Genomic DNA, 24388 nt, shown 5'->3' with positions numbered 1-24388 from the left:
ACCAGTGAGATAGCACGGCGCGATATTCAAAACAAAATAATCTCAAAATTAAAATTTAAGTATTATACGGCATTTTAAAGATACTCTACTCGTTAATCCAATCACATTGTCCGATTTCAAAAAGGCTTTACGGTGAAAGCAAAACATTAGATTATTTTAGCATAGCACCTCAGCAAAAAAAAAAGCAATTTTCCAAGCACGACAGCCATCACAAAACCAGATATACAGCTAAAATTAAGCACTAACCTTTGACAATCTTCATCAGATGACACTCCTAGGACATCATGTTAGACAATACATGCATTTTATGTTTGATTAAGTTTATAATTATATCCAAAAATTAATTAAGAGCACAAACCTAAACATGTAGGCTAGGATTTTACATTTACATTTTAGTCATTTAGCAGACGCTCTTATCCAGAGCGACTTACAGTAGTGAATGCATACATTTCATACATTTTTTTCTCAGTGCTGGTCCCCTGTGGGAATCGAACCCACAACCCTGGCGTTGCAAACACCATGCTCTACCAACTGAGCCACACGAGACCTTTTAGATTAATATGTGCTTTATTTATGAGATTATCAGGACTGTAATTGGGGGGCATACAATCGATGACTGCACAAGTAATACAAGTTTAAGTTTATTTACAATGTTAATCTCATTCTGCAGAGCAACCAGATGTGCAGAGAGAGAGAAAGAAAGGTTCAGAGTCCAGTAGAAAATACAAAGGGACAGAGAAAGCACTGAAAATCCATTTGATTATTTTGCCCGTCCTCAGTCCAAGGATTTTTACCATTTTTTTCAGTACCACCCAAAACAAACCCCTCAAAGAGTCATTCCCAATATATTCCAATCCAAAGATGGCACAAACAGAAAATGGCTGACATACAATGAAGTAACTCACTCCTTGTTCTGCTTAGTACGTCTTGCATTCGTAAAACCTTCAGCCAGTGATAGTGTATTTGTCAAAGGAGGCATGCAGGCCTGGAAACATGCCCATCAGAGAGTACAGGAACATGAGAGAAGCAAGACCCATAGAGAAAGTGCAGAAGCCTTTTTCCTCAGAGCCAGCAGAGCAGACATCCGTACCCTTCTGAGTGATAAGCAAACGTCAGTTCAACGAGACCAGGTCAGAAAGAGGAGGCAGGTCATGGAACGTGTGATTGATGTTTTATATTTTTTATTTCACCTTTATTTAACCAGGTAGGCCAGTTGAGAACAAGTGCTCATTTACAACTGCGACCTGGCCAAGATAAAGCAAAGCAGTGCGACAAAAAAACAAAAACACAGTTACACATGGGATAAACAAAAGTACAGTCAATAACGCAATAGAAAAATCTATATACAGTGTGTGGAAATGGAGTAAGGAGGTAAGGCAATAAATAGGCCATAGTAGCAAAGTAATTACAATTTAGCAAATTAACACTGGAGTCATAGATGTGCAGATGATGATGTGCAAGTAGAAATACTGGTGTGCAAAAGAGCAAAAAAGTTAATAAAAACAATATGGGGATGAGGTAGGTAGATGGGTGGGCTATTTACAGATGGGCTGTGTACAGCTGCAGCGATCGGTAAGCTGCTCAGATAGCTGATGCTTGAAGTTAGTGAGGGAGATATAAGTCTCCAACTTCAGCGATTATTGCAATTTGTTCCAGTCATTGGCAGCTGAGAACCGGAAGGAAAGGTGGCCAAAGAGGTGTTGGATTTGGGGATGCATGTATATAGTACACATCTGTTTCCAGGCCTCCATGCCTCCTTTGACTCTTTGAGGGATTTGTAGTTAAAGTTATTGGTAAATGTGGGCTTAGCTACAGAGGAATACAGACACGAAGCTGCATATAACTTGGAAAACATGGCCGTCAATCATGGCAAGTTTCTTGAGCTTATATTGTTGCTATGCAAATATTATGTCTGCCTACAAGAGCATGTTAGTGATTGCATTGAGAAGAGCAAGAAGCAGGTGGGAAGTAAAGGAAGAGGGTCCTTGGTAACTATGATGTCCAAAACAACAGCAAATAAAGTAATTGAAGTAATCAGAATGTTGATTCAGCAGACAATTGCTGTTGAAGTGAGAAAGGCAGGGATGTTCTCAATACAAATGGACACAACACAGGATTTAACATCCAAAGACCAGTGTGCAGTAGTTCTGCGATATGTCACTGATGTTGTCCACGAGAGACTCATCGCGGTCATTGACTGTGAGTCATGGACTGGACAGTACTTTGTGGACCTGGTGAAACAGACCCTTGAGAAGATGGACATAGATATCAAACAGTGTGTTGGTAATGCAACAGACGGAGCAGCTAATATTCAGGGACAATACAGGGGCTTCTCTGCATCGCTCACAGGAGAGTCTCCTAACCAAGTACACATATGGTGTTACTCACATGTCCTCAACCTTGTGCTAACTGACACCACTGGGGTTGTTGTGGCAAGTCAATCCCTTTTTTCACTACTGAATGACATTGCAGTGTTCGTTTGAGATTCCTACAAGCGCATGAAGCTATGGGAGGAAACCAGTGAGGAGAGGAGACACAGACGGCTTCATGTAATTGGTGAAACATGCTGGTGGGCCAAAGACGAGGCCTTGAAGAAAGTATTTGGAAGCTTTGCAAAGCCTGACCGTGCACTTTACACGGATGTGGTCATCACTATGGAAAGAATTGAAAAGGATGTGACCATAAAACCTACCATCCGATACAAGGCCCAAGGGTACAAGGATGCTCTCCTAAAGTATGAAACCATACTTTCAGCTGAGGTTTTTCCTCAGGATATTTGAGCAGACGTCCCCTCTCTCTAAATACTTGCAAACAAGTGGCATGGGTATCGTAACAGCACACCACTTGGTGACGGGAATGAAGGATAACCTGAGAAAGTTTACTTTGAGGGTGCAAAGAGGGCAGTAGACGACATTGTTGAGTGGGCCAATGGCATTCTGGAGGAGCAGCAGGACTGTGATGCCGAAGCTCAGACTGCTCTCCCAGAGAAGAGAACAAAAAAAGAAGAGAAAACCAGGTGAGTTGGCATAAGACGAGCCCATTGCTAATGCAGACATGGATTACAAAATCAAGATCCACAATGTGGTACTGGACACTGTTGTTGAAAGTATTCACTGCCGTAATGCAGCAAATGCAGTGCTGTGTGCAGATGTCTCCTGCATGAATCCGTAGCATTTTCCTGAGATCAGAGAAAAGGGCCTTCCAAAGACAGCCATGAAGGAGCTCAGCAAATGCTTACTGGAATTTGATGAACATGCCACTGTTGAGGCATTGAAGGCTGAACTGATCAGCCTTGCACAACAGTGGGAAAGACTGAAACAGTCAGCATTTGGAGGAGTACAACACCAGGGCTGCCGCCGCCAGTGATGAATCAGGGGAAGGCTTTGAGGATCCTGATGAAAGTGTGGAGTTGGTGAGCAGAAGTTGTTCCACATGTAAAAACTGCCCGATATGCTGCTATCTTCTCCTGTCTCAGTACAATCTAGTCATGGATGCGTATCACATCATTGGTTTGGGCTACAAGTTACTCCTCACCCTATCCATCACTCAGGTGGCTTGTGAGAGGACCTTCTCCACCCTAAAATTCGCGAAGAACCACCTAAGAACCTCCCTCACTCAAGAGAACCTTGAAGGGTTCATTTTGATGGCAACAGAGAAGGAGATTCTTATGGGACTTGACAAAGATGACATCATTGACAAGATGTCAGAGAGCAGTGAGTTACTGCGCCGCCTACTGGTTTACTAGTGGTAATTACTTCCTGGTTACTTTGAAGTAGCTATGCTATGACTCTGCCTTAACAGGCTGACAAGGGTGAAAGAAAATTTGCTGTGAGTTACTTTTGTACAGAGGCATGTTTTTTGGACTTTCGTATTATACTTGCAGTTATGTAGCCAATGTTCAATTTCATTGACTCAGTGTATAGATGTGTTTATTTTTGTGCTGTTTGCTTTATGGACACCAGTGAGGGAACATTGTAATCTACATTTTTTTTGTAGAGGAGTGCTTTTTCAACTTTTGTCTTATACTTACATTGTTGTAGCTTATGTTCAAGTTCAGTGAATGTGTGTGCGTGAAGGTTTTTGATACTTTTGATATGTCGGATGCTGGAATATAAAGATAATGATTTGAACATTTGAGCTAACTCTGTACATCTCATTCTCTTTTTAAAAAGTGTAGGCTAATTGTTTTGTGTGTCTAGCCTTGTACATTTGTATGTGCTATGATTGGTGTATTCCTAGTGAGTTTGAGGGTGCACCCATAGCCATAGCATACCTTGAAAACTCAGTATTTAGATAGGCTACTTGTTGGTCAGTCCCAAATGTTTGTATTTTGGAATGTGGATAACTTTCTTCCCAGATGAAAATAGTGGCCAAATGTATAACTAGTTTGGTACCCGTTACATCAACAAATAGGGTTAGCCTACAAAATTAGCAGTCTGGTGTTTTGCGTGAACAGGGTGGCCTGGGATGGAGTCAAATTCCCAGCCTGAATTATTGTTTCAGTCCGCCCCTGGTCTGATGAGTCAAAATTTGAGATTTTTGGTTCTAACCGCCATGTCTTTGTGAGACGCAGAGTAGGTGAACGTATGATCTCCATATGTGTGGTTCCCACCGTGAAGCATGGAAGAGGAGGTGTGATGGAGTGGGGGTGCTTTGCTGGTGACACTGTCTGTGATTTATTTAGAATTCAAGGCACACTTAACCAGCATGGCTACCACAGCATTCAGCAGCGATACGCCATCCCATTTGGTTTGGGCTTAGTGGGACTATCATTTGTTTTTCAACAGGACAATGACCCAACACACCTCCAGGCTGTGTAAGGGCTATTTGACCAAGCAGGAGAGTGATGGAGTGCTGCATCAGATGACCTGGCCTCCACAATCACCCGACCGAGTTGAACCGCAGTGAAGGAAAAGCAGCCAACAAGGGCTCAGCATATGTGGGAACTCCTTCATGACTGTTGTAAAAAAAAATCCAGGTGAAGCTGGTTGAGAGAATGCCAAGTGTGTGTAAAGCTGTCATCAAGGCCCACTATGTCAACTCCTGCACCGTATGTATCCAATCCAAATCTCCCCTACTTCCCCTTCCCATGCCTAAGCGGCCTTGGTCACATATGTCCATAGACTTTGTAACTGATCTCTCCCTTTTTGATGGTTTTATAACTATTATGGTTGTTGTTGACAGATTCTCCATAATCCCTGATCTTTTATCTCTCTCTCTGGTCTATCCACCACTCTCCAGGTCGCTGAGGCACTATTCCAGCAGGTCTTCCGGCATTATGGCCTTCTGGAGGACATCCTTTCCGACCGTGGTTCCCGATTCACGTCCGGGTCTGGAAAGCCTTTATGGAGAAGCTGGGGGCCACGGCCAGCCTCACATCCGGGTCCCAGCCTCAGTCTAATGGGCAGGGGGAGTGGACCAACCAGGAGCTGGGGAGGTTCCTAAGGAGTCACTGCCAGGACTGGCAGGGGGAGTGGGCCCAGTTCCTTCCCTCGGCGGAATATGCCCCGAACTAATTTCGTCACTCCTCCACTGGGCTGACTACCTTCCAGTGTGTCCTGGGATATCAGCCGGACCTGGCTCCGTGGATTCCGAGCCAGACCGAGGCCACTGCAGTGAATGAGTGGTCCGACGTGCAGAGGAGGTGTGGAACGCTGCCCACGCGAGGCTCCAGCGCACTGTCCATCCTGGTGATCGTGTCTTGCTCTCCACCAGAGAACTCCTGCTCCGCCTACCCTGCTGGAACCTGAGCCCCCGGTTTGTGGGACCCTTCAAGGTCTTCTGAAGGGTTAATAAGGTAACTTACCATATACAATTCCCCACCAACTACCGGATCTCAACCTCTTTTCATGTTTCCCTCCTCAGTCCGGAAGCAAATGAGAAATAAGTGCACTCAGGCCTGAGCTCCCAGAAGGTCAAAAGTAATTACTTTAAGGAGCAGTTCTCTCTCTGTGGGTCTAACCCCAAGAAGTTCTGGAAAACGGTTAAAGACCTGGAGAATAAACCCTCCTCCTCACAGCTGCCCATGTCCCTTAATTTTGATGATGTGTTCGTTACTGACAAGAAGCACATGGCTGAGCTCTTTAAATCACTACTTCATTAAGTCAGGATTCCTATTTCGCTCAGCCATGCCTCCTTGCCCGTCCAACATATCCTCATCTTCCACCCCTTCTAATGTGACTAGCCCCGATATTCCTCCCTCTTTGTCACATCCTGACCATAGAGAGCTCTTATTTTCTATGGTAGAGTAGGTCAGGGCTATGTAGTTTATTTAGTTCTATGTTGTTTGGTTCTAGTTTCTGTGTCTCTAATTGGGGATCATATTTAAGTAGTTGTGTTTCCCACCTGTGTTTGTGGGAGATTATTTTGAGTTAGTGCATGTTGCACCGCTGTCGTCACGGTTTGTGTTTTGTTTACAGTTTATTGTTTGTCTTGCATAGTTTCACATTTAAATGAAAGATGTGGAACGATACCCACACTGCGCTTTGGTCTCCTTCCTACGACGAACGTGACACACTTTTCCCCCCCCTAACCCACTACAAAGTTTCTCTCTGCAGGTAGTCACTGAGTCCGAGGTGCTAGAGGAGCTCCTTAAACTTGACCCCCCAAAAACATCTGGGCTAGATGTTTTAGACCCTTTCTTCTTTAAGGTTGCTGCCCCTATAATCCCCAAGCCTATCTCTGAACTTTTTAACCTGTCTCTCCTCTCAGGGGAGGTTCCCATTGTTTGGAAGGCAGCCACGGTTCGTCCTTTATTTAAAGGGGGAGATCAAGCTGATCTTAACTGTTATAGGCCTATTTCCATTTTGCCCTGTTTATCAAAAGTGTTGGAAAAACTTGTCAATAATCAACTGCCTGGCTTTCTTGAAGGTCCTCAATGATGTCACCATTGCCCTTGATTGTATGCAATTCAATCACTCCCTTACAAAAATGTTTTTTTTGTCGTAAACTTCCTGCAAGTTTGTAGCAAATTTGCTGCAAACTAAATAGCGTGTTACAAAATGTTGCCAGAAGTTTGCAAATGTTTGCCACCAGTGGTGAATCTACAGCAAACCATTGGCAAGAATAATATTTTGTGGCAGATGGATAGTTTGGCCTCTGTTATGTCCTTCAATCTTAAAATGTCAGCTCTGCAGTTCCAGATGGGGTCACAATGGTGTGTGTGTGCGTGTGTGTGTGTGTGTGTGTGTGTGTGTGTGTGTGTGTGTGTGTGTGTGTGTGTGTGTGTGTGTGTGTGTGACAAGGAAAGGGGAATTATTCCCTGTGGTATTAGTCTGCTGTACAGCGATCAATGGTTCTTGCTAGGAAGGGAACTCAGCCATTCCTTCTACCTCACTGACTGCCACCAGCCCAGAACAGAGCAGGACAACCACGAGTCATGGAAAACCAGGAGTCATGGAAACCAGGAGTCATGGAAAACCAGGAGTCATGGAAAACCAGGAGTCATGGAAAACCAGGAGTCATGGAAACCAGGAGTCATGGAAAACCAGGAGTCATGGAAAACCAGGAGTCATGGAAAACCAGGAGTCATGGAAACCAGGAGTCATGGAAACCAGGAGTCATGGAAAACCAGGAGTCATGGAAAACCAGGAGTCATGGAAAACCAGGAGTCATGGAAAACCAGGAGTCATGGAAACCAGGAGGATTGGAAACCAGGAGGATTGGAAACCAAAACAGTGACCAGGAGTAAGGAAACTATACTGCACTAAAGTCTTGTTCAGGAGGGCTCAACATTGTGAATGTTGCAGATAGAAATGCCTTGTATAGAGCTGACATGAATCCCTATTATTCTACAGAGGAGCATGCCTGTTCTACATAACATATTTACATCTGAAGCAAAACATACCTATTGAACATGTTACAGAAACCAAACCAGACTAAAATGTGTGAAAACCCTGTCTGGCAACAATAGACCTCTTTCATGACTGTGTCCTGGTGAAAAACAGTCTTCTAGTTCCCTCTAGTGGACACACAGCGCAACTACAATACATCTGTACAGCTCCTGTTGCTGCTCTCTGAATAGGCCTACGTTCTTTGCCAGGGCCAAGCAGACCTCTGTCAAATACAGGTATGCGATTTTTTATTTTATTTATTTATTTATTTCACCTTTATTTAACCAGGTAGGCAAGTTGAGAACAAGTTCTCATTTACAATTGCAACCTGGCCAAGATAAAGCAAAGCAGTTCGACAACATACAAAAACACAGAGTAACACATGGAGTAAAACAACATACAATCGATGAAGCAGTAGAAAAAAATAAGACTATATACAATGTGAGCAAATGATGTGAGATAAGGGAGGTAAAGGCAAAAAGGCCATGGTGGCAAAGTAAATACAATATAGCAAGTAAAACACTGGAATGGTAGATTTGTAGTTTGAAGAAAGTTCAAAGTTAAAATATAAATAATATGGTGCAAAGGAGCAAAATAAATAAAATAAATAAATACAGTAGGGGAAGAGGTAGTAGTTTGGGCTAAATTATAGATGGGCTATGTACAGGTGCAGTGATCTGGGAGCTGCTCTGATAGCTGGTGCTTAAAGCTAGTGAGGGAGATAAGTGTTTCCAGTTTCAGAGATTTTTGTAGTTCGTTCCAGTCATTGGCAGCAGAGATGCCTGTACTCACCAAATACTTTCCCCAGGAATAATGTCTTGACCAGGTTGAACTGTGTGTTTGATGCCTCTGGGAGAGAATAGCTGACAGGGGGGTAGTGGTCCAACTGGACAAAAAGAGAGCATGAGGGAGAGAGAGAAGATCATGATGCAAACCACTGAACCATTTCCATAGTCAATCATCAACATCGTTGTGGATCTTTGTACAAACAGGCCTACTCATATCCATGAAGCATCAAGCCATTGTCAATCCCTCAAGTCCTGTGACAATTAGAGAGGCTTTTGTCTCCCTCTTGTGGTTAGAAATGGACATGTCTGAAGTCATCATAGACTATGCTTGGACGGCGGAGTGAAGGTGTGTGTGCATACCTGTATGGTGATAGTCCTGTTGATTCTGGACATGTTGATAGTGTGTGGCTGTCCGTTGGCTAGGTTACGCTGGTCCACGTCTATGGTGAACGGCTCCTTGAGACCGCCTAGGTTATACCGCACCTGGAGAGTTCCTACACACACAAACACACACATACGCACACACGTACACACACACACACACAACAAGAGACCTTACATACTGCATCTGCAACATACCTGAGAGGCAGAGCCCACGTGTCTGTGTGTGTTGATAAGTGTCTGTATGTGTTAGTGTCTCACCATTCTGTCGTAGCACCAGTGCCAGGTAGTCTTGTGTCTTGGAGCTGACGTACAGCAGTATTGCCGGTGTGTTGGACGTACTGAAGCTAAACGCTACTGCTTCTCCTGTCAGATTCATTTCCTGTGCAGTCAAAGGTTGGGCAAGGAACCTTGCGTCCTGATTGGCTGCTGCTGCCTCTGACAGGAAGTTGTATCTCACCAGAGTGCCCGCCTCAAAGAAGCCCCCCACATCTTAGAGAGAGGAGAGAACACATACACGCAGAAGGTCAACTGGTGGGGACTTTACCGTGAAATGCTTGCTTACAAGCCCTTCCCAACAAAGCAGAGTTTAAAATAGTAACACAACAGGAATAAAATAAAATACACAAAAATTGAGCTATATAGCCAATGACATTGAGGAGTATCCCACATCAGTAACTGGCTTCATTAATAAGTGCATTGATGACATCGTCCCCACAGTGACCGTACGTACATATCCAAACCAGAAGCCATGGATTACAGGCAACATCCGCACTGAGCTAAAGGCTAGAGCTGCTTTTTGATAGGAGAGGGACACTAATCTAGACGCTTATAAGAAATCCTGCCACGCCCTCCGACAACCCATCAAACAGGCAAAGTGTCAATACAGGACTAAGATCGAATCCTACTACAACGGCTCGTCGGATGTGGCAGGGCTTGCAAACTATCACAGATTACAAAGGGAAACCCAGCCACAAGCTGTCCAGTGACACAAGCCTACCAGACGAGCTAAATACCTTTTCTGCGCGCTTCGAGTCTAGCAACACTGAACTATGCATGAGAGCACTAACTGTTCTGGACGACTGTGTGATCACGCCCTCCGTAGCGGATGTGAGCAAGACCTTTAAACAAGTTAACATTCACAAGGCCACAAGGGCCAGACGGATTACCAGGTCACGTACTCAGAACATGTGCTGACCAGCTGGCAAGTGTCTTCACTGACATCTCCTTGACCCAGTCTGTAATCTCCAGCAGACCACCATAGTCCCTGTGCCCAAGAACGCCAAAGTAACCTGCCTCAATGACGATCGCCCTGTAGCACTCACATCTGTAGCCATTAAATGTTTTGAAAGGCTGGTCATGGCTCACATCAACACCATCATCCCAGACACCCAGGACACACTCCAATTCACATACCTCCCTAAAAGATCCGTGGATGACGCAATCTCTATTGCACTCCACAATGCCCTTTCCCACCTGGACAAATGAACAATTACGTGAGAATTCTGTTCATTGACTACAGCTCAGTGTTCAACACCATTGTGGCCTCCAAGCTTATCACTAAGGACCTTGGGATTAAACACCTCCCTCTGCAACTGGATCCTGGGACTTCCTGATGGGCCGCCGCCCCCAGGTGGTGAGTGTAGGCAACAATACATCCGCCATGGGGGACCCTCAGGGGTGCGTGTTTAGTCACCTCCTGTACTCCCTGTTCACCCACGACTGTGTGGCCACGCACGATTCCAACATCATCATTAAGTTTGCAGACGAAACAACGGTAGTAGGCCTGATCACCGACGACAATAAGACAGCCTACATGGAGAAGGTCAGAGACCTGGCAGTGTGGTGCCAGGACAACAACCTCTCCCTCAGTGTCAGCAAGACAAAGGAGCTGATCATGGACAACAGGAAAAGGAAGGCTGAACACACCTCCATCCGATCGAAGATGCTATTGTCGAGCGGGTCGAGAGCTTCAAGTTCCCCAGTGTCCATTCACACAAATCAACACAGTCGTGAAAAGGCCACGACAACACCTCTTCCCCCTCAGGAGGCTGAAAGGATTCGGCATGGCCCTCAGATCCTCAACAAGTTCTACAGCTGCACCACTGAGAGCATCTTGACTGGCTGTATCACCACTTGGTATGGTAACTTCTTGGCATCCGACCACAACGCGCAACAGAGGGTAGTGCGAACGGCCCAGTAAATCATTGGGGCCAAGCTCTCTGCCATCCAGCATCTCTATACCAGGTAGTGTCAGAGGATGGGCCTAAAAATTGTCAAAGACTCCAGCCACCCAAGTCATAGACTATTCTCTCCGCTACTGCACAGCAAACCTGTACCGATGCGCCAAGTCTGGAACAAACAGGACCCTTAACAGCGTCTACCACCAAGCTATAAGACTGCTAAATAGTTAGTTAAATAATTAACCAATAGCTACCCAGAAGACTGTATCTATATTGACCCCTTTTGACAGATACGCTGCTGTTACTGTTTATTATCTATCCTGTTGCCTAGTTACTTTATCCCTAGCTATATGTACAGATCTACCTCAATGACCTCGTACACCTGCACATCGACTCGGTACTTCGGTACTGGCACCCCGTGTATATAGACTCTGCACTGGCACCCCGTGTATATAGACTCGGTACTGGCACCCCGTGTATATAGACTCGGTACTGGCACCCCGTGTATATAGACTCGGTACTGCCACCCCGTGTATATAGACTCGGTACTGGCACCCCGTGTATATAGACTCGGTACTGGCACCCCGTGTATATAGACTCGGTACTGGCACCCCGTGTATATAGACTCGGTACTGGCACCCCGTGTATATAGACTCGGTACTGGCACACCGTGTATATAGACTCGGTACTGGCACCCCGTGTATATAGACTCGGTACTGGCACCCCGTGTATATAGACTCGGTTCTGGCACCCCGTGTATATAGACTCGGTACTGGCACCCCGTGTATATAGACTCGGTACTGGCACCCCGTGTATATAGACTCGGTACTGGCACCCTGAGTATATAGACTCGGTACTGGCACCCCGTGTATATAGACTCGGTACTGGCACCCCGAGTATATAGACTCTGGTACTGGCACCCCGTGTATATAGACTCGGTACTGGCACCCCGTGTATATAGACTCGGTACTGGCACCCCCGTGTATATAGACTCGGTACTGGCACCCCGTGTATATAGACTCGGTACTGGCACCCCGAGTATATAGACTCGGTACTGGCACCCCGTGTATATAGACTCGGTACTGGCACCCCGTGTATATAGACTCGGTACTGGCACCCCGTGTATATAGACTCGGTACTGGCACCCCGAGTATATAGACTCGGTACTGGCACCCCGTGTATATAGACTCGGTACTGGCACCCCGAGTATATAGACTCGGTACTGGCACCCCGTGTATATAGACTCGGTACTGGCACCCAGTGTAGAGATACAAGGTATTTGAGGTAGATATGTACATGAAGACAGGGTAAAGTGACTAGGCATCAGGATAGATAACAATAAAAGTCAAATAAAGACAGAGAAGCAGCAGCATATGATGAGTATAAAAGCGTGTGTGTGTAATGTGTATGTATATGTGTTGTGTCGGTATGCGTGTGTATGTTGTGTGTGTGTGCGTACTGTATGTAGTGTATCCTTCTTTAACCTGTCTCCTCCCCTTCATCTACACTGATTGAAGTGGATTCAACAAGTGATATGAATAAGGGATCATTCACCTGGATTCACCTGGTCAGTCTATGACATGGAAAGAGCATGTTTTGTATATTCAGTGTATATGGTGTGTATATAAAGTCTGGAGAGTGTACGTAGGGTCAGTGCAGATAGTGTTGCAGATAGTTTGGGTACCATTCATTTACTATTTATCAGTCTGGCTTTTTAGTAGTCTTATGGCTTGGGGTAGAAGCTGTCTCGGCCCTAGTGTACTGGGCTGTCCGCACCACCCTCAGTAGTGCTTTGCGGTCAAGGGCGGTGCATTTCCATACCAATCGGTGATGCAGCCAGTCAAGATGCTCTCGATGGTGCAGCTGTAGAACTTTTTGAGGATCTGAGGGCTCATGACAAATCTTTCAGCCTCCTGAGGAGGAAGAGGCGCTGCCGTGCCCTCTTCACAGCTGTGCGGGTGTGTGTGGACCATGTTAAGTCCTCAATAATGTGGACGCCAAGGAACTTGAAGCGCTCTTCCTTCTTCCTCCTATAGTCCACGATCATCTCCTTGGTCTTACTGACATCGAGGGAGAGGTTGCTATGTCTGTAACTACAGGCAGCAGAGATGCTGATGAGAACAGAACATCACCCTCTGTTGTAAGGTGTGTGTGTGTTGTTCATTACGGAGTCATAGTTGTCGGTCTGTGACCCCAGGGAATGGCAGTACAGCAGCAGCAGAATGAAACAGTCCTGATAATAATATTCTTATTCATATTATGACTGCACTCATATGACACAGACAGGAGAACAGAGGGAGCAGGGGGAAAGGATCCTCTGGAGTATCTGAAGGGCATAACACACACTCACGTGTAGATAAATAAACACACACACTCATGCACACACTAGTTTCCATTACATTCAAGACCTCATTTTCAGTTTACACACACAGAACACTGGGGAAGTCCTTTCATGTCAGCTACTCTGCATATTCCTGTTTTATGTTTTCTATTCCCACATGCTGTCATCTGACACATACTCCCGGTGTCGTCACCCCCGACTGGGGTAAAACACAGGAAAACAAGCTTAAGTTTAGGAAACAAATGAATTCATGTGTCAACTTTCTTGCTATGAAGTCTCACTGCGACTGACAGAAACTAACTCTTACTTCTGAGTAAATATTGCCGTTCCTCCGTAAACAAAGGCGGCTGGTTACACCGTCCAATAGCATAGCAGTAATTTCAGGGTTCGGCGATTAGCTCTCACCTTTGGTGCAGAAGGGTCCGTCGTATGCCGTGGCAGTGCAGTCACAGGAGTAGCCATTATATTTCTCCACACACTTTCCTCCGTTCCTGCAGTACATCCCATAACTGGTACAATGACCCTGACAGCCTGGCTTTACACCTGGAGTTACCTAGAGAGAGAGAAAGGGATAGAGATGGAGAGCGAAAGAGATGGAGAGAGAGAGAGATGGAGGGAGAGAGATGGAGAGAGAGATGGAGAGAGAGATAGGGAGAGTTTGACTTTTGGATGCTCTTCATTTGCGTTAGTAAAGAGAACAACTTGATTTATTTTTAGATTATGAAATTAAGGAAATCAATCAACCAATCGTCACCTTGGCCCTCTCTTCAAGGTCAAGGGTCACACCATTCATCCTGAGGGAGCGAATGCATCCCAGAAACCCCCTCTGACCCCCTGCTGCACCTAGAGACAGTGAGAGGGAGAAGAGTAAGAACATAGAGAGAGAACAAAGAGAGATAGGATGAATTCTGTGCTAGAAATAGAGATAATTTCCCTTGAGGTTGAGCTGGGGGTATATATGACTGTTGATGTTCGCAGTGACTTAACAGGCCAGAGGAGAGGCGCTCCAGCCCTATTTAACCTCACCTTGGCACTTAATGGATTTATTAGTGCGGCTGATTGGCTGGAGATGTCACACACCCATTTAGCCAGATCTACATCAGGCAGACATTGTGGCCCTCCAGGACTGGAGTTGCCCACCACTCAAGTCGTGTGCTAGTGTGTGTTAGTGTGTGTGTGTGTGGTGCACTCCTGGCCTCTCTCTGGCTGCCTCCATAGGTAAATGACTCTGTAATGATGTACTAATGAACTAGCATATTATATTCATTCGGACAGCACTGTCTAGGGGGAGACCCCCACTTTCTTACACACACACACACACACACACACACACACACACACACACACACACACACACACACACACACACACACACACACACACACACACACACACACACACACACAGAACCCCCCCCACACACACACCCTCACACACAATATCCAGTAGAATACCTTCCCTCTATGAGCCACACAGTGCATACCAAGGCCAGGAGAGACATTAGCAAACATGGACACAGACCAGAAGACCTACCAGCGGCCCTGCATGAAATGGAAAAGACTGCATGGACATAAACTGAAAGTCAACACCTATAGTTATGTATATTATACATCTGTTTCTATACTGACAAACATATACATGCAACATGCACCAATTTCATAGATTTTACTGAGTTACAGTTCATAGAAGGAAATCACTCTATTGAAATAAATTCATTAGGCCCTAATCTATGGATTTCACATGATTTGGGACCAGGCCCACCCACTGGGGAGCCAGGCCCAGCCAATCAGAATGAGTTTTTCCCCACAGAAGGGCTTTGTTACAGACAGAAATACTCCTCAGTTTTATCAGCTGTCCAGGTGGCTGGTCTCAGACGATCCCGCAGGTGAAGAAGTCGGATGTGGAGGTCCTAGTCTGGGCTGGCCAGTTGGACATACTGCCAGATTCTCTAAAACGATGTTGGAGGTGGCTTATGGTAGAGACATTATCATTAAATTCTCTGAAAACAGCTCTGGTGGACATTCCTGCAGTCAACATGCCAATTGCATGCTCCCTCAACTTGAGACATCTGTGGCATTGTGTTGTGTGATAATGCTGCACATTTTAGAGTGTTTTTATATTGTACCCAGCACAAGGTGCACCTGTGTAATGATCATGCTTTTTTTTATCCGTTTCTTGATATGCCACACCTGTCAGATGAATGGATTATCTTGGCAAAGGAGAAATGCTCACTAAAAGGGATGTAAACAAATTTGTGCCCAAAATTTGAGAGAAATAAGCTTTTTGTGCATATGGAACATTTCTGGGATCTTTTATTTCAGCTCATGAAACATGAGACCAACACTTTACATGTTGGGTTTATATTTTTGTTCAGTATATTCACACGTTAATGTTACCTACTGTCTTTGCAGGTCAATGAAGCAGGCTTCCCTGTTAGAGTTGCATCACAAACACCGTGTCACACACACACACACATAACACACATGCAGTGACCGAGCCAGTCACACACATGGTGAGACGAGGAGAGCATGCAACGAATAAAAAAGAGAAACAAAGAGAAAAAGAACAACATGAAAAACATGCAGAACATTTATGAAATAATGCAATATAATATCAACATTTAAAATATAACTTATTACCAAACAATATCACACATAAATAACCCAAATCATGTAGGAACCACCTAGGTGAGATATCCGGCTGTTTTTTCCCCTGTACCTCTGTGTTTAAACACCAGTTTTAGAATGCAAATCACACCCACTGTAGATCCCATCTGAGCCTGATTCAATTTCCCCCGACCAGGCAAATACCCACAATGCTCTGACACATGCTGATGATCTGCTAGAGAGGCACAGTCAGGAGTTTTCTAGCGCTCCTCTCTGATCCAACATAAACTAATAGGTCCCATGGCTGTATGGAGGTGATGGAAGAACTGATTGGGTTTAGTTGATGATCTGATGTCGATTAGATTGATAGATTGATCCCCGAGGGGTTATTCAGCGAGTTGGTTCCCTGAAACCTACTATACATGCAGATGAGATAGCCAAACTATGAGCTGTATCACTCTTTATAAGCTGTTATTAAAGTTTCCTATCACAAATCAATATGTGCCTCTATGGCTGTATGGCTAACGGTGGCATATAAAGATCGATTCTATTTACTTTAATTCGATTCAATTCAATATAACTTTATTAATCCCTTCTGGCAATTCAGGAAGCTGCAGTGTGATAATGTTCTTCCATCCAATCCGCCAAAAATTGATGAGATGATGGAATTTGGAATGTCTTATTGGAATTCAGAACTATCAGACTTTGGAATGTCTGATTGGAATTGAGAAGTGTCTCAAAGGAAAATAACTTTTCAGAGTCAGAGAGAGAAAGAAGGAAGGAAAGATAATTTAATTCAAGCTCAGCAGTTTTTCTCTCCATCCTAAATCCAGTTTCATCCCTGTCGTCAGTGTTAAAGTATTGGCAGGTCAGCAGGCTGAGACAGAGGAGTGAAAGGAAAAGATAAAGACCAGCCATTCAGCTCTTTAACTTCTGTTCTCCTCTGCTCCTAATGACCTTCACAGTCATTGTGTGGAGAAGAGAGGGAGCGGAGGAAACAATCAAAATCTCACACTGTACATGTAGAGCCATTCAGTGTGCCATAATGAGGACCTAATCCATTGTCTCTGTGTGCTGTTGAAAAGTCTTAATCCTCTGCAACTGTTAATACTCTAACCCAGTCATAAAGATAAAGAGTCAGGACTAAGTGAATTAGGTTGGTTTTACTCACATAATTCCTTTAACTTTGTTAACATCAGCCATGTGTGCATGTGAAACAGTGTGATATCTGATGAAACCTTAAGAGCTTATCTTCACTATCACCAGTCGTGTCTAAGCTTCAGAGAACCTACTTAGGGAAACATAAAGACACCGTGGCCCTTACTAATGTATTTTTATACCTTTATTTAACTAGGCAAGTCAGTTAAGAACAAATTCTTATTTACAATGACGGCCTAGGAACAGTGGGTTAACAGTCTTGTTCAGGGGCAGAACGACAGATTTTTACCTTGTCAGCTTGGGGATTCAATCTAGCAACCTTTTGGTTACTGGCGCAACGCTCTAACCACTAGGCTACCTGCCATTATACTGGCACAAACTATATCACCAATTTTATACATTTTGTAAAGTGAAAATATAGGCAATATTGTTGAATGAAATTAAAACGTAGTATAGTATTGTACTACTTTTCTGTTGGTGTGTGAGCGTGCATGTGTGTGTGTGTGTGTGTGTCTCTTACCCACATAAAGCTGACTAAACAGCTCTAGCCTTGTGTGTCCCTGTGGAGGGGCGGGACGAGCTTCCTTATAGTTCAGATCCAGCTGTAGCACCGCCTCCTTCACGTTCCGCTCCGCCATCACGCGATGCCATTGGTCATCATTGAGGGGCGTGGCTGAATGGACGGCCAACTCCACTGGACCGTTCCCCACATCAAAGGAGAACGAGACAACAGTAGGAGCTTGAGAAGAAGAAGACAACGTAAATCGGCACCATGTCCACAAACGACCAACCACATTGAATCTATTTATTTCAATGCATAAAGTACCTTTGGTTTATAATAGTCAACATTTTTCATCTCATAAGTCATTGTTTTCCAGTTGTCCACCCTGAAATTCTACAGTTCGATATCTAATCTAATGTCTCATTATTTATGTAGAGTCATTTAACTCTTATAGATTTCAGCTTTACTGTGAAGATGATTGCACTCAGTGTTTGATGGAACTAATTCACCAAAAGATTGATAAACACACACACACACGCGCGCACACACACACGCACGCACGCACGCACGCACGCACACACGCACGCACACACACCTTTACACACACACACACACACACACGCATGCATACACACACACACACGCACGCACACACACACACACCTCTACACACACACACACACACACACGCACGCACACACACACGCGCGCGCACACACGCACGCACGCACACACACACCTCTACACACACACACACACACGCACGCATACACACACGATGAAAGAGAGAATGTGTGTGTGTAGAGGTGTGTGTGTATAAACATGCCACTAGCCACCTGTTCAGTCCAGATGTTACTACCTAAAGGATGTGTGTGAGTTACTCTCCCTTCTCCCCTCTCAATCACCACTGTTATAACTCATCTCCTTTTTCTCTCCTTCCAGAAACAACAGAGAGTCAGTTTAGCCTCTGTTAGCTGAGTGAAACACAGTCAAACACAGTGTCTGAAAACAGACTAACTAATCTCCCTCTTCTCTCCCTCCAAAAACAACAGAGTCAGTTTAGCCTCTGTTAGCTGAGTGAAACACGGAGCCCCAGTGTGAAAACAGACTAACTAATCTATTGTGGGCCTGAGCACGACTTGGACATACTCCAACAAATCTCCCTCTTCTCTGTCTCCATCTCTCCCTCTATCCCATCCCCTGCAACATCTCTCCTTCTCTGTCCCCATCTCTCCCTCTATCCCATCCCCCGCAACATCTCTCCTTCTCTGTCTCCATCTCTCCCTCTATCCCATCCCCCGCAACATCTCTCCTCTCTGTCTCCATCTCTCCCTCTATCCCATCCCCCGCAACATGTCTCCTTCTCTTAACAAAAGAAAAAAGCACAGGGACACACACCTCACCCTTGAGAGAGTGCTTTGAAAGATGAGAGGCAGAATGGCTGAAAGATGAGAGGCAGAACGGCTGAAAGATGAGAGGCAGAAATACATGATTTCTACTTTCGACAAAATTAATGCTCATTCACAACTCGGAATCACACATGAATATTCAACAACATCTTTTCAGAGAGAAATGGAGAAACAGAGAAAGACATGCCAGCTGGTGGTGGAGGTGTGTAAAGTGTATGTCCTAAGTAGGTGTTATACAGTATTAGTAAGCCAAGATGTCTGACGTGCCCCAGGTGTCACACCCTGATCTTTTTCGTCTTTGTGCTGGTCTCCTCCCCACTCCAGGTGTCGCCCATCTTCCCCATTATCCTCAGTGTATTTATACCTGTGTTCTCTGTTTGTCTGTTGCCAGTTCATTTTGTTTGTCAAGCCTACCAGCGTTTTCCCCCTTGCTCCTGTCTGTTTCTAGTTCCTGTTTTCTACTTTTCCCGGTTTTTACCATTCTGCCTGCCCTGACCCTGAGACTGCCTGCCGTTCTGTACCTTTTGGACTCTGATATGGATTACTGACCTCTGCCTGCCTGCCCCCTGTTCTAGTAATACACTTTTGTTACTTCGACACTGTCTGCATCTGTCTGCACATTCCCTAAAATGTGATAGTACAAACTGGTCATGACTGACCCAGTAGACTCGGACCAGCTCCACAACGCCACCTTCTCCCAAGGAGCCACCATTTGAAGGCACGAGGATTTGCTTCATGGTCTCATGGAAGGGTTCCAGACCTTCCAGACGCCATGACCGAGCGTTGAACACATTGCTGGAGCAATTCCGCGGGTTGTCTGTTGTCTACCTACCACGACGGTAACCTCCCAGCCCTACTGCCGTAGCCCAGTGCTCTTGCCTGGGCTACGGCAGTATGGGAACAACAGTCGGCCCTATGCTTAAGTCTGGAGGAGTTTGTGGCGGAGGTAAAGAAAGTTTTCTATACTCCATTGTCCGGGAGAGAGGCTACCCGGAAGTTACTCCAGCTTCGGCAAGACTCCCGCAGTGTGGCAGACTATACGGTGGATTTCCACACGTTGGAAGCTGAGACTGCCTGGAACCCAGAAGCGCTGTTTGACATGTTCCTGCACGGAGTATCGGCTGAAGTAAAGGACGAGCTTGCAGCCCCGGGACTACCGACGGATTTCGACTCACACATCGCCTTGACCATTCGGATCGATGGGCAACTACGGGAACGAAGGAAGGAGAGGAGATTCGATTTCACTCACACATCCAAGGATTCCACCTCGCCTCCGATGGCATCCCGGAAGTCCCCAACAGCTCCGTTGCCGAGAGAACCCGAGGCTACCCAAGTTCCCCTGAGTGTCTCCAAAGTCTGATGATTCACCTCTTCCCAAGCCAATGCAACTAGGCAGAGCTAGGCTGTCTCCAGCCAAACGGCTATACAGGCTTCACACTAAGAGTTGCCTGTATTGGGTAACTACTGGTCATTTGTCTCCACCTGTCCACTAAAAGACTAGGCTCACTGGTAGGAGTGAGTACTCTGGTGGGCCATACGGAGAACTTTTCCTCTCCCCTTACTCGCCATTTTGCTGTGGGGGAACCAGTTGAAATCTCTCCGGGTACTCATCGACTCTGGGACCGATGAGAGCTTTATGGACGCTACCATGGCGTCCGAGCTGGGCATCCCCATTCAGCCCCTCTCCATTCCCATGGACGTTAGAGCGATGGACAAGCACTCTATAGTCCGGGTCCCCCACAATACCACCCCCATCAACCTACATGTGTCAGGGAACCACAGCGAGACGATCCAATTCCTGCTCATTAAGTCTCCTCAGGTTCCTGTGGTATTGGGATTTTCTTGGCTCCAGCGACACAATCACCTTATTCACTGGTCTGCTGGTGCGTTCTGCCACGCTCATTGCCTGTAGTCAGCGCAGCCTACCCCGGGACGTCTTCCTGGGGGCTCGGAAGTTGACCCGGACCTCTCCGTCATTCCAGCGGAGTACCAGGACCTCCGGGAGTTGTTCAGTATGGCTCGGGCCATTTTGTTTCACCGACCCTATGACTGCGGGATTGACCTCCTCCCAGGCACCACTCCGCCCGGGGTCGACTGTACTCTCTGTCAGGTCCGGAGACCAAGGCTATGGAGACCTACATTGAGGACTCCCTAGCTGCTGGGTTCATCTGTCCTTCTACCTCCCCCGCGGACGCAGTGTTCTTCTTTGTGGAGAAGAAGGACAAAACCCTGCGCCTGTGCATCGACTACAGGGGCCTCAACACCATCACAGTGAAGAACCGCTACCTGCTACCACTAATCTCCTCGGCCTTCGAGCCGCTCCAGGGGGCCACCGAGTTCTCCAAGCTGGACCTACGGAACGCCTACCACCTTGTGTCGATACGGGAAGGGGACGAGTGGAAGACTGCCTTCAACATGGCCAGTGGTCACTACGAGTATCTGGTCATGCCATTTGGCCTTACCAATGCCCCAGCTGTGTTTCAGGCTCTGGTTAACTGTTAGGGCTAGGGGGCAGTATTTACACGGCCGGATAAAAAACGTACCCGATTTAATCTGGTTACTACTCCTGCCCAGTAACTAGAATATGCATATAATTATTGGCTTTGGATAGAAAAGACCCTAAAGTTTCTAAAACTGTTTGAATGGTGTCTGTGAGTATAACAGAACTCATATGGCTGGCAAAAACCTGAGAAGGTTTCATGCAGGAAGTGGCCTGTCTGACAAGGAGTCGTTCTTCTTGTCTCTGTTTATTGAAGAGTGGGGATCTTAGCTGTAACGTGACACTTCCTACGGCTTCCATAGGCTCTCAGAGCCCGGGAAAAAGCTGAACGATGACGAGGCAGCCCCAGGCTGAAACACAATCGCCTTTGCCAAGTGGCCGATAAGAGGACAAAGGAATTAGGCGCGTGCCCGAGTCGACCCCGTGCTGTATTTTCTTTCAGCTGTTTACCTAACTGCAGATTCCCGGTCGGAATATTATCGCTTTTTTACGAGAAAAATGGCATAAAAATTGATTTTAAACAGCGGTTGACATGCTTCGAAGTACGGTAATGAAATATTTAGAAATCTTTTGTCACAAAATGCGCCGTGCGCGTGACCCTTATTTACCATTGGGATAGTGTCTTGAACGCACGAACAAAATGTCGCTGATGGAAAATAACTATGGATTATTTTGGACCAAACCTACATTTGTTATTGAAGTAGAAGTCCTGGGAGTGCATTCTGAGGAAGAACAGGAAAGGTAATCAAACTTTTCTAATAGTAAATCTGACTTTGGTGAGTGCTAAACTTGCTGGGTGTCTAAATAGCTAGCCCTGTGATGCCGGGCTATCTACTTAGAATATTGCAAAATGTGCTTTCACCGAAAAGCTATTTTAAAATCGGACATATCGAGTGCATAGAGGAGTTCTGTATCTATAATTCTTAAAATAATTGTTATGCTTTTTGTGAACGTTTATCGTGAGTAATTTAGTAAATTGTTAGTAAATTCATTGAAGTTTGCGGGGGGTATGCTAGTTCTGAACGTCACATGCTAATGTAAAAAGCTGGTTTTTGATATAAATATGAACTTGATTGAACAAAACATGCATGTATTGTATAACATAATGTCCTAGGTGTGTCATCTGATGAAGATCATCAAAGGTTAGTGCTGCATTTAGCTGTCTTCTGGGTTTTTGTGACATTATATGCTAGCTTGAAAAATGGGTGTCTGATTATTTCTGGCTGGGTACTCTGCTGACATAATCTAATGTTTTGCTTTCGTTGTAAAGCCTTTTTGAAATCGGACAGTGTGGTTAGATTAACGAGAGTCTTGTCTTTAAATAGCTGTATAATAGTCATATGTTTGAGAAATTGAAGTAATAGCATTTCTAAGGTATTTGAAAATCGCGCCACAGGATTCAACTGGCTGTTACGTAGGTGGGACGATTTGATTCCACCTGCCCTAGAGAGGTTAATGATGTTCTCAGTGACATGTTGAACCAGTTTTTCTATGTCTACCTCGATGACATTCCTCGTCTTCTCCCGCTCCACCCAAGAACACGTGCTCCACGTCCGGCAGGTTCACTAATACCTCCTGGACAACCAGTTTTTTGTGAAAGCAGAGAATTGCGAATTCCTTTGCTCCACCATCCCCTTCCTGGGTTACATCATCACAGCAGGGAGTGTACAGATGGATCTTGGAAAGGTGAGAGTGGTGGTGGATTGGCCCCAGCCTACCTCCAGGGTGCAGCTGAAATTCTTCCTGGGATTCGCCAACTTTTATTGCTGCTTTATCAAGGGTTACAGCACCCTGGCCTCCCACTGTCTGCACTCACCTCTCACAAGGTTCCGTTCACGTGGTCCCCAGCTGCTGACCGGGCATTCCGGGAACTCAAACACCCTTTCACCACAGTTCCCATCTTGGTTCATCCTGACCCGTCCCGCCAGTTTGTGGTGGAGGCCAAAGCTTCGGAGTGGGGGCTGTCCTGTCCCAGCATTCTGCCCTGGACCTCATGTTACATCCCTGCACCTTCTTCTCCCATCGCCTCAACGCCACCGAGAGGAACTACGATATGGGGAATCGTGAGCTTCTCGCGTGATCTGGATTACTGACCTATGCCTGGCCTTGACCTGTTGTTTTGCCTGCCCCCTGTTCGAGTAATAAACTTTTGTTACTTCGACACTGTCTGCGTCTGGGTCTTCCCTAAAACGTGATACCAGGTAGCTGGTATACATTACTACTAAACACTGTGCCACAAAATGGTGGGTGGATGAGGTTAGTTGACCCCATTAAACCTGAAGCTCTTTGAAATTGCTGAAATGTAATTTGTCATCCATTATCAAATTGACAGCCACTCTGGTTAAATAGCCGTCTCGTCGTAAAAGAACTGTGGTTAAATTTGATCCCCAGGAATTTAACATTCTCAATCTGAATCCGATTGAATGGCCATTTAGACATTTAATTTGAGTCATTAGAGCATAGGCACATAAAGCATATGACATGTCAATCATCGCTTAAGAGCCACATAGAGAACTAAGGGGAAACTGTCTCAGAAAAGTTTTACAGTCTGAACAGAAACTTCAGATGTTTTATACAGTGCAGGAAGGGAGGAGGGTTGAAGAGGGAAAAAGGACAAATGAAAACAGATGAAAGAGAGAGAGAACATCCTCCAGAAAATACAGAGAGGCCAACGAAAGGAGTGTAGAA

General features: G+C 45.5%; 1 protein-coding gene across 1 annotated transcript in view; it reads right to left on the bottom strand.

Moving 5' to 3' along the window:
* Positions 1–8594: 8594 nt before the first annotated feature.
* Positions 8595–24388, bottom strand: part of LOC115184910 (contactin-associated protein-like 2) — a gene marked incomplete at its 5' end in the record, with an annotated part of 19953 nt that continues 4159 nt past the window's right edge. The window contains 6 exons of the mRNA XM_029745466.1: positions 8595–8718; positions 8981–9114; positions 9263–9493; positions 13931–14078; positions 14280–14368; positions 17810–18028. Of these exons, the coding sequence (XP_029601326.1) occupies positions 8596–8718; positions 8981–9114; positions 9263–9493; positions 13931–14078; positions 14280–14368; positions 17810–18028 (944 nt within the window). The remainder of the gene's footprint in view (positions 8719–8980; positions 9115–9262; positions 9494–13930; positions 14079–14279; positions 14369–17809; positions 18029–24388) is intronic.

Source organism: Salmo trutta, unplaced genomic scaffold (assembly GCF_901001165.1).
Source record: "Salmo trutta unplaced genomic scaffold, fSalTru1.1, whole genome shotgun sequence".
Taxonomy (NCBI): Eukaryota; Metazoa; Chordata; class Actinopteri; order Salmoniformes; family Salmonidae; genus Salmo; species Salmo trutta.
This window is presented reverse-complemented; position numbering and strand designations above follow the sequence as displayed.